General features: G+C 54.3%; 6 protein-coding genes across 6 annotated transcripts; 4 read left to right on the top strand and 2 right to left on the bottom strand.

Moving 5' to 3' along the window:
• The first annotated feature begins 277 nt into the window (after positions 1 to 277).
• BU26DRAFT_515003 (uncharacterized protein) lies at positions 278 to 2,630 on the top strand. Its single transcript, XM_033827960.1, has 6 exons — positions 278 to 410; positions 469 to 570; positions 620 to 738; positions 800 to 917; positions 974 to 1,083; positions 1,146 to 2,630. The coding sequence occupies exons 2-6, from the start codon at positions 499 to 501 to the stop codon at positions 2,500 to 2,502; spliced, it is 1,776 nt and encodes a 591-aa protein (XP_033690259.1). The 5' UTR covers positions 278 to 410; positions 469 to 498; the 3' UTR covers positions 2,503 to 2,630.
• Positions 2,631 to 2,776: 146 nt separating this feature from the next.
• Positions 2,777 to 5,415, top strand: BU26DRAFT_600792 (subtilisin-like protein; the record flags this gene model as incomplete). Its single annotated transcript, XM_033835197.1, has 4 exons — positions 2,777 to 3,531; positions 3,586 to 3,691; positions 3,782 to 4,415; positions 4,487 to 5,415. The coding sequence occupies 4 exons, from the start codon at positions 2,777 to 2,779 to the stop codon at positions 5,413 to 5,415; spliced, it is 2,424 nt and encodes an 807-aa protein (XP_033690258.1).
• Positions 5,416 to 7,070: 1,655 nt separating this feature from the next.
• On the top strand, positions 7,071 to 7,989 carry BU26DRAFT_153088 (uncharacterized protein). The gene has a single exon (XM_033820013.1). It carries the CDS (start codon positions 7,344 to 7,346, stop codon positions 7,884 to 7,886), a length of 543 nt encoding a protein of 180 aa, XP_033690257.1. The 5' UTR covers positions 7,071 to 7,343; the 3' UTR covers positions 7,887 to 7,989.
• Positions 7,990 to 8,019: 30 nt separating this feature from the next.
• On the bottom strand, positions 8,020 to 9,670 carry BU26DRAFT_515001 (tryptophan synthase beta subunit-like PLP-dependent enzyme). Its single transcript, XM_033827959.1, is given in 5 exon segments — positions 8,020 to 8,062; positions 8,074 to 8,752; positions 8,806 to 9,076; positions 9,134 to 9,187; positions 9,290 to 9,670. 4 exon segments carry the CDS (start codon positions 9,388 to 9,390, stop codon positions 8,093 to 8,095), a joined length of 1,086 nt encoding a protein of 361 aa, XP_033690256.1. The 5' UTR covers positions 9,391 to 9,670; the 3' UTR covers positions 8,020 to 8,062; positions 8,074 to 8,092.
• Positions 9,671 to 9,941: 271 nt separating this feature from the next.
• BU26DRAFT_476010 (protein prenylyltransferase) lies at positions 9,942 to 11,353 on the bottom strand. The gene is made up of 3 exons (XM_033825557.1): positions 11,044 to 11,353; positions 10,558 to 10,950; positions 9,942 to 10,511 (listed from the first exon to the last, which is right to left on the bottom strand). The coding sequence occupies exons 1-3, from the start codon at positions 11,262 to 11,264 to the stop codon at positions 10,196 to 10,198; spliced, it is 930 nt and encodes a 309-aa protein (XP_033690255.1). The 5' UTR covers positions 11,265 to 11,353; the 3' UTR covers positions 9,942 to 10,195.
• Positions 11,354 to 12,149: 796 nt separating this feature from the next.
• Positions 12,150 to 13,629, top strand: BU26DRAFT_152839 (putative oxidoreductase ucpA). The gene is made up of 2 exons (XM_033820012.1): positions 12,150 to 13,029; positions 13,100 to 13,629. Exons 1-2 carry the CDS (start codon positions 12,303 to 12,305, stop codon positions 13,270 to 13,272), a joined length of 900 nt encoding a protein of 299 aa, XP_033690254.1. The 5' UTR covers positions 12,150 to 12,302; the 3' UTR covers positions 13,273 to 13,629.
• Positions 13,630 to 13,804: the final 175 nt, after the last annotated feature.

Raw genomic sequence — 13,804 nt, 5'->3', positions numbered from 1 at the left:
AACCTCATCTCGGCCCCCTTGTTAAATACTTAACACGTTCGAACATCAACCACCAACAATAGCCTCAGTCTTAACACTTCTCATAAAGAGCTTTTGAGCCGCGGCGCTGCACTCTCCTTTTCTAGCCGTCAAAGTCGCATATTGAACTGACGCCTGACGGTACTCAGTCGCAAAGTTGAGGCAGCCGTATTAAGCCCCATCTTGGCCGTGGATAGCGGTCATGCACGTTCGTATCGTGATACTCGTCGCGGGCGTATCGAAACCAGCCCGTGTGCACCTATTATTGGTGCTCGCTAATTTGCGGCACGCACGATACGAGATACGGCCGATCGACATTCAGCTGTCAAGGTGGGCTGCAGCCATGAGTTACTTATGGGATTCTAACCGCTGGAGTGCTGCAGGTCGAAGGGGTTTGTGAAGAATGCGATCATTTAAAGGGATGTGCTGCTGATACTTTCGATCACATAGTTCGCGTGTTAGTCCTGAGTAGCGGTCGAGATGGCCTATTATGGTGTAACGAATACAACGGCAACGCCCCGCTGTACCTACAGCACCGATCTGTTCATTGAGGTACGCGCTACATAGCAGACAAGGGAGATTCAGGCTGATCTACCACCAGAGTGCTAGCGATATCTGCGGCCGCTACATCAAGCCCCTTCAAGTATGCCCTACGAAGGATGTTACTCCGGCTGTTCGCCTCGAGGCAGCGAGCCAGGTCTCTCTGTGCATGCATTCGATGTACGTTGCTCGCATAAGCCCTCGAGTAGTTTTCGCTAATCAATTGCTCGCTCTACAACAGATGGGATCAAGGCTGGGCAAGCAACGGATTGAATACGTCGACTCAGAACACGTCCTTCAATCTGGCGCCAGTTACAGTTGAGAAGGATCCCGAGTGCGCGTATCCTGACTTCCTCCCTGTAAGTCACTGAAATAGGATAGATGGTATCTGCCGGCCTTTACTAATTCGAAGTAGATTCTCCAGAAGACGTGCGCATTCGATCTGGACCATTTTGACGACACCTGCAACGCGACGACCAGCGGACTCTCAGAGCGCTTCGACTACACGGCGTGCCAGCAGCATGCGTAAGTCAGACCCTCTATTTTCTATAAAACACCGCAGGGCCACCGCTGACACGGCACCGCAGGGCAATCCAATACGTCCGGTGCACGCTGCAGAAAGACGCCGACGAAGTCGAGAACTGCGTCTCCCGAAACGCTGTTAAAGTCGATTGGCTCGATCAACTACAAACCTACACCGGCGCCAAATCCTGCACACGAATTATCCTCTACCTCGTCATTCAAGTCCTGCATAACCTACGCCATATCATCGGCTCCCTTCTAAGCGTCCTACTTCTCCCCGTCGTCATCCGGTCGACGTTCCAAAAATGGTCTTCTCGCAAGAGAAGCCGCCAAACACCAGGCTTCGAAATGGCCCACCACGGCGATCCTACGAAGGGCGAGGCTCACGTAACCGAGCGTGGCGTTAACGTTAACGATGTACCAGAGGGCACTCCCATCTCCCCCTGGACTCGCGAAAAGCGTTACACATTGAAGGCGACCCGCATGCTCCAAACCATGGGCCGCGAGCTTCTCACCGCCTACCTTACCTTCCTCGTACTCGACCAGTCCAAAGTCTTCCGCGGTGCCTCCTTCGGCGAAGAAGTGTCTTTCTATCTAATCCGCCCGCGGCCCGCTCCCTTCTACGGCATCCTCGGCTTCTTCGTTCCCTGGAGCCAAAAAGCGCTCGCCGAGCTCGTCGTCGACGGCATCCTGTCTTTCGGCGCCGGCACAAACGTGGCGTCTCGCTTCTGGCACCTCGTGAACAAGCCGCCTGCGGATCCCGCAGCGCCGGCTGGCGACCTGAAGACCTTAGCGGTCGGCGCGATAATGATGTGCATACCCGCATTCACCGTCCTCGCAATCACCTTCCTCATATCCATGGGCTATGCCGCAGTTGCCGACGATAGCTCCAGCAGCCGCCGCAAGAAGAAGGACGGTGACGGATGGGCCTGGCTAGTCGCAGGCCTGTGTATCTGGGCTATGCAGCTCCTCCTCATCGGCCTCTTCATCTGCGCCCTCCCCCTCATCGCCATCATCGAAATGCTCGCCTCCACCATAATAACAATCCGGAACCATATCAAGCGCCGCAAGGACCGCAACAATAATCCGACCTTCGCCGACTCGGAAGACAGCAGCTGGACCGGCGTCATGCAGCGTGCGCGCTCGAAGTGGGAAGAGCCGCTCACGACGGAGAGTCGGCGCTTTCGTGTTATGTATGTGCTGTTTGTGTTCGCGAGCTTTATCATTAATGTGGGCAATTGGGTGTTTTTTGGCATGTATTTGACGATCGAGGGCGAGATGTTTTGCCCCGCCAAGGTGGACGAGTTGGTCGCCGTGTGGATTCTAGTGCCGTTGGGGATCGATATGTTTTTCTTTGCGTTTAGGATGTGGACGGGCGAGATTGTCTTTTGGGAAGGGACAAGTTACGCGGTTGCTGTGTAGGGGTTGAGTAGGTTCACTTCACTTCTTCCCAAGAGCTCGACAAGATTACTTCTTCCACTCTCACCGACGAGCTGCGGTTCACCGGCGGAACGGGGGATGAAAGGCGTCCGGGCGAGAGCCAATACAAGTAAAAGTTTTCGAACAGCTCAACGGTCCGTCTACTTAGGTACGAGGCCATTCTTTTACCCCCCGCACTCGTTACACTCCTCCACCTCGCCCACCCACCCCAGCCTCAGCCTTGTCCGCTCAACGAACCCATTCAATCGACCCAACCATGCGCTTGCTCATTCTCCTTCTCATCCTCGCGCAAGCTCTCTTGTGCAGCTCGTGGCCTTCTTCTCTGGCTCGGCGCCTCTTCTCCCTCCGAGATGCGTCCCACTCTGTCGTCTTTCCGGACGACCCAGATGATGGACCAGTCGTCAAAGACATAGGAGAGCAACTCAAGTCTCTCACTAGCGGGGATATCCACGAAAATGAGCGATCCGGCAAATTTGTCTCATGGACGCTGTCACTCAAGGACGACGCGAAAGCAGAGTACATTGAAAAGCTACCCGGCGTCCGCAAAGTCGAGGCAGAAGGCGCAACACCCAATCAGCGAGTCCAAGCCCGGAGTCCCTCTTTCGACACCCGAGAGGGGAAAAAGTACTACCGCTACGTGGCCGCGCCCAAGAATGGTTGGCACAAGGAACAAAACGATAAGACCCGTGACTTTCTCAAAGATATGGATGGGGAATCAAGAAGCATTGGTGAGGTTACGACTCCCAATGGAGAGCTTCTACTGTGGGGCCCTCTGCATTTGGACAACGACGGATTGAAGAAAGTTCAGAACCACCCAGGTGTTGCCCGGGTGGAAGGAGACCAACGGCAGTTCGTTGACATTATTGACCGCCCAGCGTCTGACTCGAAGGACACGGGTTCCGGATGGGCCATGAAGACTGCGAAGAAGATGTCTAAGAAAGTCAAGCGAGCGGTCACCTGGAAGAAGCAGACGGGTGCTCCACAGGACCTATTAATGGACAGCCAACCTCCGTGAGTACCTATTCACCTCTATATTACAGCTCATTGATTGACCTCTTCTACCAGCGGCGTATCTTTGGGTAACCTCAACGACTTTGTCTACGAAGAGAAGGCTGGCGAAACCGTTTACATTTACGTCGTAGACCATGGCGTAAACGGAGACGCGCTTAATGTAAGTACAGCTCACCTAACACTAAGCGGCTGCATTTTCCGCTTGCAACAAACTCACATGGCGGAGAGACCTGTGCTGATCTTATCCTAGAACGAGCCGAATAAGGATGACCAACTGGAGTTTGGCCACAGAACAGAACGCCTCCAGACCGAACTGGCTCGTTCAAAACACACACTCGATGCCGATTCGGATCCTCATTCTCACGGCACCGCGGTGGCTTCCAAAGCTGCAGGTCGGAAATACGGCATCGCCAAAAATGCGAGGGTGGTCTCTGTCATGGCAGACCTTGAATCGTTCGTCGACGTCGTCCATGCGCTTGGACTGGTCATGGCCGACATTATGGGTAACAATCGGAAACGAAACAGTGTGGTTCTGATGGGCATAGCAGCGGATGCCGCTCTGACGCTGGAGACAGCCAAAACTCTCTCTGTTGGAAACGCCACCCGCTCACACATCAGCTGGCTATTGAACCAAGGAGTACCTGTGGTTCTTGGGAGTGGTGACATGGCACAGTCGGAAGGTCGCAAAGACATTGACATGTTGCCTATGGTATTGGAAGGTCCAGACATGCCCATTATCAATGTGGGCGGTGCGGACTACGACGGAAGTCGGTGGGAGAGCAGCCAGGGTGGAGACCAGCTGACAATCTACGCACCGGCTGTCGACGTGCTTGTGCAGTATAAGGACGATTCACGTCCTCGTCTGAAGTCCGGTACAGCGTTTGGTGCGTATATCCGTAGCCTCCCTAAGGATGGTTCCTTTGCAGGCACTAGTTCCGCTGACAGAGATGATTAGCTGCATCGGCCGTTGCAGGCATCATTGCAAACTACATGTCCCGATACCCCGATATGCCCTGGGACGACAGCAAGAACGGCCTTGACCGGGTGAAGGAGATCAAGCGATACATCACGTCGACAGCTTCCAGCTGGGAGCGAAAGAAGGACCAGAACCCTCCGGTCAACATCATCTGGAATGGCGCCAACGAGGACGCTCATAAGGGTGCTCTCGCAAACTGGTGTGGCTACAAGCGGGGAGTCTGCAATGGTTATCACCCGATCAAGAAGTGTTACGGGATCGAGGACAAGAAATACATCGCCCGAAATACATTGTCCGACCTAGTCGTTAACCATTTCTGCCTAGGAGCAACGAACCCGTTCAAGGCGAACGAGCTGGTCTGGAAGGATACATACGGGCGGGACACCATGGAGACAGTCGAGATTAGCGTCGAGTGGAAATCTGGACACCAACCTAACGGGCCTACATGCGAGAAGTACCTGCACGAGATCATAGACGGATGTGACACCAACAGCAAAGGATACAACTGGAAAGGAGGGGGCCAGCTCATCGTCGGCCGCGGCGGAGAAACCACCTATCGGATTACTCCCCTAGCAGTTCGTCAGCCGCCAAGTGATGGACCTGTGGGTGGTTGCACCATCGAGTACAAGGTGGCGCACGACCAGTTCAGGATCTGGGGTGCCTCCTGGCTGGGCTCCAGCTTTGGAAAGGAGCTCCACGACGAGTTGCGAGGTCACGGCCTCGGTATTACTGCTTGGCATTTTGACTACAAGCTTGACGATGACGGAAGCGAATGGAAAGCTAGGGGCAGCACTACCGTTTTCTCTGAAAAGCGGCTCCAGGCAGCCATCAAGAAAGTGGCGAACTTCCCCGGCTGGGAGGGTCTCGACTGCAAGCAGAAAGTACCAAAACCTCACAAACCTGGCTAAGCCATAGTACCTGTACATAGATCCTCTCGAATACGATCTGCCATGGCACTAATTCCGCACTATCCTACAACGCCTTTTTTGGTCTCTTTTAGGCCTCCACTACACCAAGATGCGGCGTATGTTTCGGGAGCTGGGGTCTTCTCTTCGTCCCAGGGACTTTGGTAATCTTCTTTGCCCTCTAGATGCAGCACGTCGGCATCGATTGGTGGGGTAATAACGTAATTAACGAAGAATGTGAGCGCACGCTATGTAGGATGCTCACGTTGGCAGACGGCGAGTGCTGTGGTCCGAGGATGGCGGAGTTCCATTGAAAACCCCTCGCCCTAATTCTTCAATTATTTTAAAGCATGGTGAGATGTGAAGTCAATTACACAACTCAGGGGCTTATTTTTCTCACACTCATTCTCGCAGTTTCTCCTCCTCCCTCCTCTCCTAAGTTTAATATAGCTATTTTCAATGCTCTTACCGTTTATGCGTCTTCCCTCAGCTACAATAGTCACCGACGTATGACCGATCCACTCGCCGACTCATGTATAACCGCATACCACCTGGGCAGACGTTGGTTCGCTCCCAAGCCAGAGCGCTTTTCGCTGGACGCCATGGCATATCGGAGCCTATCGAATTAGCTCACTCGCAAGATGTTGGCGCAATTCCCCGGCGCCGTTCCGGATGCGGACACTGGCCCCAAGAAGCAATGCTCCGCATGTGCAACCCTACACTGATAGAGCCTCTCACTGCAAGAGGTCTAGCACGCTCTTAGCGTTTAGCGGGAACGGAGTAGGGAAAGCAAGGTAAATATTTTAGTCTCCAGCTAGCCATGCCCGATTCATCGTTGAGACGGGATAATAGATGGCGCATCTTGTTGAGGCCTAGCATTAATCTGTAGGCCCACACGTTCTTCGGTTCGGGCCACCGTCCGCAGCTACTAACCGCATTTTTCAAGCTGTAGATCCTCCTATCATAGCCATTGGTTCTTCCCAGCATACCTAGATCGGTATATAAAGCAACTTAGCCGCTGGGCGCATTAAAGGATATGCACCGCTTTCGCGCTATAGCTAACGCCTGCTATATAGGCTTCCGTGATGTCTGATCTTTTGGTCGGGGAAGGCGGATGTACTGTGTACTTATATCGGTGTAATTGGCAGTCTGAACGCCCAGCCAAGCTCTTCGACGTACCTAGTTAGGATCTAGCATCGTCAAATATGTAGGGGAGCATGAAACAAAACTAGGTGGTACCTCGGAGGAAATTCCACCAACTCGGTCACTTCGAGATCGGGATTCGAAACAGAAACAATGGCGGCCCGACTGTGTGAAACACCCTGAGTTTTTGTGCTAATTATGTCCACAAGATATTTTGAAATTCTTCTGTATACAGGGCTGGCTGGCTGTCTGCAAATAGCGCCTCCATTGCTTGTATTCACGAAGCCCTTTCAACCTCGCTCATCCCCACTTTTTCCCCCAGCAGCTCTCCACGTCTCTTTATCAGACAGTCACACACACAGAATAAAACAGCCCGCCATGTCAAACTCCACATCCACAACCCCGCTCCAACTCGTCACTTCTCACCCAAACACCCCCAACGCGCGCCTCCTCCCTCCCGCAGACCAAAAAGAGCAAGCCCCCCTCTCCCCCACCCAGACCCCTCAAATCCTATCCTTCGACCAATTCAAAGCATGCTACGCGCAAACCCCCCGCATAAGAGAAGGCTTCAAAGGCATCGAGATCCTGTACCGGAACAACGTCCTCTGGGCCCGCGCCACGCTGTTTAAACACTGCGTCCGCAGAAGCGTGTCCATGGACTATGCAAGTCCGGGGGTAATTGATAGTATACGCGAGGCTATACGGAACTATAGTACGTAAGCCTTTCGCTGTTTTTGCTTAACGCCGTGTGTGTGTGGTGGAAGACACGAACGAAGGGGCTGACAACTATGGGCGCAGCCGAAGCAGTGGAGGAGTTCCGCGCTTTTCGCGTCTCGTCCACGGTCTTGTTCAAGGATAATGAGGTGCTCATGCAAGTCGGAGAGTATCTGTCGTATCTCGAGACACAGAAGGTGGAGGAGGAGGAAGGTCAAGGGCTCGTCGGCGCCGATGAAGCAGAAGCAAAGCCAGCGTCGCGACAGCTGCAGCTGCAGCTCGCAGAAGCGTCGCTGTACCGGTACTACGCCGACAACATCCTACCCGAGCACGAGGCTGGCGTAAGCGAGGAGATGGAGAAGACGGCGAAGAGAGGACTTTATGGGAGGCTTGCGATGGCGCTTGGTGGCGGGCTGGCTTTGATTGTGCCGATGCTGATTATGGTGTTGCATCCGACGCAGACGAAGAGCTTGGTGGTGACTTGCGTGTTCGTTATCGCGGTCGCGGTGGGGTTGGCGGTTTTTATGGACACGGCGGAACCGAAGGATATTATTGCGTCGGTGGCGGGGTATGCGGCGGTGTTGGTTGTTTTTGTTGGTTTGAATATACCTACCTAGGTACGCCTTCTGAAATTGAGTGTAGTCTTGGGGCGTTATCCTCGTCAGGCCTGCTCGGTGTTAGTAATGCATTTTTAGGGTTTGCGAATCTTTGAAGGTGGGCAACTCGATTGGCTCACGGCGTCTTGACGTCCAAAGAAACAATTAGATAAACCTAGATCCTAAATGAACCATACTCCCCATACTCCCCATAGCCCAGAAACCCCTCACTGTCTATTCGGCGCCGTGAGATCACTCGGCACAACCCCATGCACAATCTGGAGCCCCTCCTCAACATACCCGAACTGGCCCCTCCACTGCGCCAACATGTCGACCGTAACATTGCTCCCACCGCACAACACAATGACGACCTTGTCAGACGGTCTCACTTTTCTTCCCAGCGCGTGCTCCAGCCTCCCATCGTAACATAGCGCCACGTTGACACCACACGCCATCTCCACCATGATCCGCTCGTCGTCCGCAAGTCGCCAGCACCCCATCGCGGCCTCGGCATCCGGAAGCACGACAGAGCGTACGTTCGGCCGCTGCGCGTAGTCGAGGGATTGCTTTGTTACGCGCAAGGCACCGAGACTAGTGGCCTGGGAAGTGATGCTCTTGAGGCTGACGAGTTCGCCAGCGTGCACGGCGGCGTTGAGAGATGCAGCGCCGGAGGTTTCCACAGCGACAACAGTCGTGGTGTCGGAGAGGTTGAGATCGTCGAGAGCCTGCGCCACGCCATTTAGGAGGCCGCCGCCGCCAACAGAGCAGATGACGGCATCTGGTGCGCCGCCGGGGATCTGCGATGCGATTTCGTGCATGACGGTTGAGTTGCCGGTCCAGATATCGGGGTGGTCGAAGGGCGGGGCGTAGATGGCTGCTGCGCCAGCCTGGAATACTCCATCAGTGGGTGGCACGGGAGTCGTGGGACGTGTAGGCTTACCTTTGTCATGAGTTCCTCCCGCATATACATATCCGCATCCTGCCATGTTGGGCCATGCTGAACGACCTCATGTGCACCAGCTTCCTTGATCTTCGCGATCATGAGGGGCTTGGTGGATAGCGGGACGACCACCGTGCACGGGACGCCCAATGTGCGCGACGCATGGACGGCAGCGAGCCCGGCATTCCCGCCACTAGAAGAGAAGATATGTGGGTTCGTGGTGCCCACTGGAAGTTCCTCGAGGCGGCGCAGGATGTAGTATCCAATGCCCCTACAACATCAGTACCTACCCATATGGCTAGTGAGAGGGCGGGGATTGGGTACTTACCGTGACTTGAACGAACCAGAAGGCTGGACATTCTCGAGCTTGAGGAAGATTCTGCTTCTACGATTTAGAATTCCCTAATCTGGCAACTCTGAAAGCGCAACAAAAAGAAGTGATAGGTGGAGACAAAGGCAGAGGAGCGAAGGAGTATGACCGTACCATCCCGCCGCCTGCGACAGCGCATACGACTCCTTCAGTGGAGTCTCGACCCAAGGCTTCTGCTGCTCCTGCGAGGAGATTAAGCTCTCTTTGACCGTCATTCTGCCCTGACTTTGAACGCTTGTAGAAATTCCGGGGCCGAGTTGATTCGATTCGGAGAGTGAGGTCGATGAGACAGAGAAGTTCGCCCTGTGGGGAATATATACCTCCCGAAAGGTCCGCTCCGCAAAATCGCGACAGGGAGGGGTACGGTAGTATCGATTACCCTATACTTCCCGTGAATTACCCTATAGATAGCTGATAACGGATGGCCAATCCAGCAATTACTCCAGCATGACAACAGCACGCGTTGGCTCCGCTCGCGTCCAAGGGCTGGATGTGGTTTGGGTTACCAAGCTCGGCTATTGACGGTCGGCGCTATCTGGTACATTTCTGCCAGGAGTTCCCGCCTTCGTTATCGTGCTCGGCGCGCCCTAGTATTGATGCACCAGGGTACAGAGCGCAGGGCGCGAAAGATAGAGCGAGCAAGGGGATCACTTCTGATTAGAGCCCTACAGCGGGAGAACTACGGCGGGAGATATTATTAGAAGCAGGTCAAAGCAAGTCACGTGAAGCCTGCATTCACGAAAAAGAAGGGCAAAAACATACAACAGTGGCTATTTGCTAGTAGTTACCTAGAAGAGATGGAAGAGTCATAGTGCGAGACCATCCGGGATGCACTGCTATCGCATGTGGAAGACCTCCAGTGTCATCGGCATAGTATTGAGGTTAGTTAAGCATAAAAGCTTCAAATCAAGATACTTCGCATGAGCCGACTGAGCCTCCGAAAGCCTTTTGGAAAAATCACACAACGCCAGCCGGGTATCAATGCACAGTGGGCCACTTTTCCGCACCTTCTCTTACGCATTACGCCGCTGTCCCAGCCTGCTCCAGCAAACTCTTCCTGTAGTTCCAGTAATGAGCCCGGATCGGGTCGAACCTGGTCGCCAAGAGATGCAACGCGCGCTCCGCTTCCTCCTTGCTCTCTTGTTCAGCGTAGATATCAGCCAGCAAGTCCAGTGCATGGCTAGAGTAGATATCATCCGGTCGCCGCATATCCGCGAATTCGAGGGCGAAGTCTTTCAGTGTAGAGATCGGGAGCTGGGCGTGTCGAACGATGCCTTTGAGATAGTTCCAAGGGCATTGGTTCTGTGGCGCTTTCCGAACCGCTCGTTTGGCATAGCTGTATCACAGTTAGCTATAACTCTTCATAGAAGCGGACCACATACTCAATCTCCCTAGCCACGACATCCTCTCCAATGGCCTGTCCATCTCGGCCCCCTACAACTAAAAACCAACGATGGTTCCACGCCGAGTTATTCCGCACGTCACTCTCAATCATGCTCTCCGTCCACCTCAACTCCTCCTCATCATCAAACAACCCAAACCGCTTGACCAGCCACTGCCGGTAGCTCCACACATGGTAGTTCTTTGCATCTTGTTCGAGCATGGTCGCGATGAAGTCCGCTTCGCCGTCGGGGGAGTCGAGCGCGTCGATGATGGTCTGGCGGTGGTGCCAGATCTGATAGTTTTTGAGGTGTTTGAGCGCGGTCGGGTTGAGCCAGGCGATTTCGTCGCGGAGAGACGCGTTGATCTGGGAGAGGGTTTTGGCGCGGTAGAGCCTGCGACAGTCAGTATCGTAATCATCTATCTGTTCTAGACAGCAGCGGGGCCATTGCTGCTCGCCTTTCGCTGGCGGAATGGGAGGTACCTACCAAACCGTATAATGCGCCGGATTCATGGAGATAATGTGCTCCGTAAGCCCCAACACCCTCTCACTAAACTCATTCTTCGCCATAACCGCCCTCAAATATCCCATGGCCTCGCTATACTCCTCCGTGTACGCAATCGCAGCCAGCGGATGCAGCGTGCCGTCATCCTGTGGGAGCGGATCGATGTCGGACCACGCGGGGTCGTCGTGGTAGTATTTCGGCATGGGTTTCGGAGTCGCGAGATGCTTTCCTAGGCGGCTGGAGAGGAGTGCGAGCAGGCGGTGGTAGGGGAAGAGGAGGGTGCTGGAGATGAGGGCGTTGATGCGGGTCATGGTGGGGTATCCCTTGAAGCTTCCCAGGGCTTGGCGCGGACATGCTCCCGCTTTGAACCCGTTCGCGACAACAATGCTAAGAAAGTTTGAAAGACAGACATTCCGGAAGGGCCTCATCGGCTTGCGAAACTGCACTATCATTTTGAGGAATGCGCTCCACCATTGTCAGCTGCATACTCGTCGACGCCACCCTTCCAGGATTGTTCTGTCACTTGCATAGTTGGTGTGAAGACCGCCCTTCATCGTGGACGAGATTGTTATCCCTTTCAAGACTAGGCTATTCTCTTTAAACTGCGCTACGTGTGCTCGGCTATGTTTTCGTACAGAGCATGCCTCCGTGCTTCCAAGGTTCTGTGAGCTTCATTGGCTAAATAACCCGATTATCTGATCTCGTCTTAGAAATCGGGATAACTTCACGAACCTCTCCGCATGCCCTCACCCACCGCCCTCAGCCTCCCAAACCACCTATCTCCGCTGCTTGAAACGAGATGCGTCTTCAATATACTCAACCAATACATCAGAAGAGCTTATTGGTGGATGCAAGGGATTCGTCCCTGCAAACCGTTCCACATGAGTATACGCCATATACAAGTTTACGCCCGCCAAGAGAACATCCGGACTTAAGATAGAGAGGCCTCATTACAAAATGACGGACTTAACCTCCTTGGACCGAATTTCCATGACCCGGAGTATGGGATTTGCTTGCAGAAGCGGACGGACGATTACGAGGAGAGCATCATGTAACCTGACAGCTGCGGAGCTCTACCGGACGGTGGCCCGCAACCACTTCGATATAAAAGCCCATGATCTGCTCTAGTGACATCTCACAACACCTTTCTCGTATACAATCTTGCAACCTCTCCCTTGTCTGATCCCCCTTTCATCCGACCCTTGATTCTCACTCCCAACCTTGAGTCCCAGCCTCGAGCCATGGCAACCCCACCCCCTTCCACCGGCTACTTCTTCCCCGGCCCCTCCAACCTCCACGCCGACATCTACCCATCCATCTCCACCTGCTCTACTCCCTCCCTCGTCCAGCCTGGAAAAACCGTCCTCGTCACCGGCGCAAGCCGCGGCATCGGGCGCGCCATCGCCCTGCAGTACGCCCACGCCAGCGTATCCTGCCTCATCCTGTGCGCCCGCAACGGCTTGCAACTGACCACGCTCGAAGCCGAGATCAAGAAGATCAACGCCAGCATACGAGTGCTCCGCTTCGCCATCGACGTCACTCAAGACGAGGAAGTGCGCCAGTGCGCGGAGCGCGTCAAGAGCCAGTCAGCCAGACTAGACATTCTAGTGAACAACGCAGGGATTACAGCGCCGTGGGTTCCGCTCGCAGAAACGGACCCGAGCAGCTGGTGGCAGACGGTCGAAGTCAATCTCAAAGGGCCGTATCTCATGCTGCACGCCTTCCTGCCGCTGCTGGTTTCCACGGCGAAAGAAACCGCGAAGACGGTGGACGTCGTGAACATCTGCAGCATCGGCGCGCACACCGTCTTCACGGGCGCGTCCGCATACCAGCTCAGCAAGCTAGCCGTGCTCCGCCTCACCGAGTTCGTGGACGTCGAGTATGCCGCGCAGGGCGTGAACGCTGTGGCCGTGCATCCTGGAGGCGTGCCGACGGATATGGGGCTTGGGATCGAGCAGATAAGACCTTGTGAGTCGCTCTGTGCGAGATGATCTGGAAGTACGCGGACGGATGTATGGCTAACCTGTGCGATTTGTAGTTCTGAAAGACAGTCCGGAACTCTGCGGTGGATTTTGCGTCTGGCTGACCGCTGCCGCGCGGACATGGCTTGCGGGGAGATATGTGAGCGCAACGTGGGACGTCGACAAGCTGGAGAGTATGAAGGATGAAATTCTCGAGGAGGATAAGTTGAAGGTGAGAATGGTGCTCTAATCCCCACCGCGGGTTTCCGCCGATCCTACGATAGGAAGAGTATGACGAATTACTGGAGGTTAGCCCACCATGACCTTTTGTCTGGATATCTGTGACGCCGACATTCCGTTGCCAGTTTCCATTCAGCCCTATAGCCATTGTTGATTCGTAATCGGCATGACTTTGGTGAAGCCATTGAACGCGAACGTCTCTGGCAGAAATCATTCATGCTTCACCGTTCACGACATAGACGGCAGACGATGGAGACAAATCAATCTGCGCGACGCTGCTTCGTCGACTCGACCTTCATCGAGCAACCATGATATTCAGAATGAGCTCTACCAGCCCAACGGGGCTAAGAAGCCTGCCCAAAGGTGATGACACACCGCCCATGCCCACCAGCCTCCCGAAACGAATCGCAACACGCTAGAACGCCCAGAACACCATGCTTTCATTGGGGACTCCTCATTTGCGGGATCCCCGATATCCGATGAGCGCCTCCATTGCTCTTCATGCGCTCATGACGAAATGAATGAAATGACGGGTCATTAAA

Source organism: Trematosphaeria pertusa (assembly GCF_010094035.1).
Source record: "Trematosphaeria pertusa strain CBS 122368 unplaced genomic scaffold BU26scaffold_2, whole genome shotgun sequence".
In the NCBI taxonomy this organism is placed as follows: domain Eukaryota; kingdom Fungi; phylum Ascomycota; class Dothideomycetes; order Pleosporales; family Trematosphaeriaceae; genus Trematosphaeria; species Trematosphaeria pertusa.
This window is presented reverse-complemented; position numbering and strand designations above follow the sequence as displayed.